Source organism: Buceros rhinoceros, unplaced genomic scaffold (assembly GCF_000710305.1).
Source record: "Buceros rhinoceros silvestris isolate BGI_N320 unplaced genomic scaffold, ASM71030v1 scaffold22108, whole genome shotgun sequence".
Classification (NCBI taxonomy): domain Eukaryota; kingdom Metazoa; phylum Chordata; class Aves; order Bucerotiformes; family Bucerotidae; genus Buceros; species Buceros rhinoceros.
In genome coordinates this window covers 529-2,591 of record NW_010427725.1, presented here as the reverse complement: position 1 = coordinate 2,591, position 2,063 = coordinate 529, and the positions used below count along the sequence as shown (strand labels likewise).

At 56.5% G+C, this 2,063-nt stretch overlaps 1 protein-coding gene across 1 annotated transcript in view; it reads left to right on the top strand.

Annotated features, from left to right (window-relative positions):
• LOC104498628 (gastricsin-like) overlaps positions 1 to 968 on the top strand; it is a 4,897-nt gene extending 3,929 nt beyond the window's left edge. The window contains exons 9-11 of the mRNA XM_010142029.1: positions 3 to 58; positions 283 to 379; positions 814 to 968. Coding sequence (XP_010140331.1) covers positions 3 to 58; positions 283 to 379; positions 814 to 968 — 308 coding nt within the window. The remainder of the gene's footprint in view (positions 1 to 2; positions 59 to 282; positions 380 to 813) is intronic.
• Positions 969 to 2,063: the final 1,095 nt, after the last annotated feature.

The following is a 2,063-nucleotide window of genomic DNA, read 5'->3' as shown; positions in this document are numbered from 1 at the left end:
AGGACAATACATGTCAGACTTCCTGCAAGCACTGGGTGTGCAGGAGTATAACAATGGGGTAGGTGGGAAGGGTGCCGCGCACACATGAGGGGCTGACGCTGTGGGATGGGGACACATCCGGGTGGTAACACTGAGCTCTGGAGGGCTCCCGGCAGCTCCGGAGGAAAGCATCTCACCTGAAACCACCCTCCTCTGGGAGCATGGCTGGGGTTACAGCTGGGGGAAGGACAGTGCCCAGTGCCGGGCTCCTGACCCCTCTGCCCCTCTTTGCTGCTTTTGCAGTTCGTCGTTGACTGCAACAACGTCCCGAACATGCCCACCCTCTACTTCGCCATCAGTGGAACCCAGTTGTGGCTGCCGCCCTCTGTCTATTTGATCATTCCCAAAACACTTTTGCCACCATAGGGCAGTTTTACCCAGGAGAAAGTCAGAGTTTCTTTCCCAAAGTAGCAGCCTGAGCACCAGATTTCCCAGCATCCAGTTTCACCGTGCTTTCGCGCAGCCCGTGTGTTACTGTGAGGAGGGGCTGATCCTGCTCCCAGCAATGAAGATATGGGCAGCACGAATTCCCCACACTCCTCCCCAAAACACTTTTGCCACCATAGGGCAGTTTTACCCAGGAGAAAGTCAGAGTTTCTTTCCCAAAGTAGCAGCCTGAGCACCAGATTTCCCAGCATCCAGTTTCACCGTGCTTTCGCGCAGCCCGTGTGTTACTGTGAGGAGGGGCTGATCCTGCTCCCAGCAATGAAGATATGGGCAGCACGAATTCCCCACACTCCTCCCTAGCACTGAACTTTGCTCCCTTTCCTCCACAGAATGACGGCATCTGCACCGTTGGGGTCGAGAGCACCTACGTGTCCTCTGACGCTGGCCAGCCGCTCTGGATCCTCGGCAACCTCTTCCTCCGGCAGTACTACTCCATCTTCGACATGGCCAACAACAGGGTTGGCTTTGCCCTGTCAGCCTAGGGATGCTGAGCATCGCCTGAGGAATAATTTCTCTGAGCAACACCTTCTCCCCCCTTGGACCATGGCGATGGTCTCCCCCCTTGAATCTTGGATCAGCCTCCTCCAAACTTCCCACAGTGAATACAGGGCTGTGAATTTAATTGCCTCGTGTCTCATCTGGCTGCAGCTGAGTAGGATCTGGCAGGAGCTTCTTAATAAAACAAAGACTGAGTTCATGTTCGAGGTTTCCAGGCGCTGCCTAGGATTTCAGATGTGCACAGAGGGTCTGAACGTGTGGCAATGCTGAATTTGGGGTCGCCTTTTTGATTGGGACCTGGATCCCTGCTGGGGCTGGCTGGGAAACTGGGATGATCAGGCGAAATTTAGGCTGCACTGTGTGCTCAGCTGAGGCTTGGGCTACGCTGGTGCGGTCGCTGGAGGCTTCAGAAACCAGTTTGGAGCAGGATGGGCAGAGACGAGGAGCTGCGTGTGAACAGCTCCTGGTTCATTAGGTTTGGGGGAATTACCCACATGGATTTGCAAGTAAATTAGGGATTTAAAAGTGTCAGGCAGGGACACTCAGGCTGAGGAAAATGCCCTTGTTTTGTTCTCAAGGGGTAAATCTCCTCATTGCAGCAGCCCCAAAGGATGGTGATGGCGAGGCGGGGCGGGGAGGGGAGGGCAGGCATGCCTGGGACAGGGATGTGACCACAGCATGGGATGCCTGGATCCCCCCTAGGAGGAGCTACTGGATGCAGTGTCAGACAGATCAGACCAGTGCCGAGTGCCCAGACCTGACCCAAGAGGCTGGTCCTCAAAGTCTGGCACGATGTGATGCATGGGGGATGCAGCACCGAAGGGGCCATGGCCCGTTGTCTGACCCATCTCCCCGTCAGATGACAGTTACCCAGCTGGGGCATGTGACCACCCTTAAATCTGCTGTTTCCAGCCAAATCTGCCACAGTGGGTCCCACGGAGCAGGGAGGTCCCAGCCATGGAAAGGGAAACACCGTCCTGCTGCCATGGGCAGCCCGGTGGCAGGGTCACACCGTGCCTTGGGCACTCGGGGCACAGTAGGGCTTGCTGCCTCAGGGTCCCCAATGCCCCCTGCTGCTG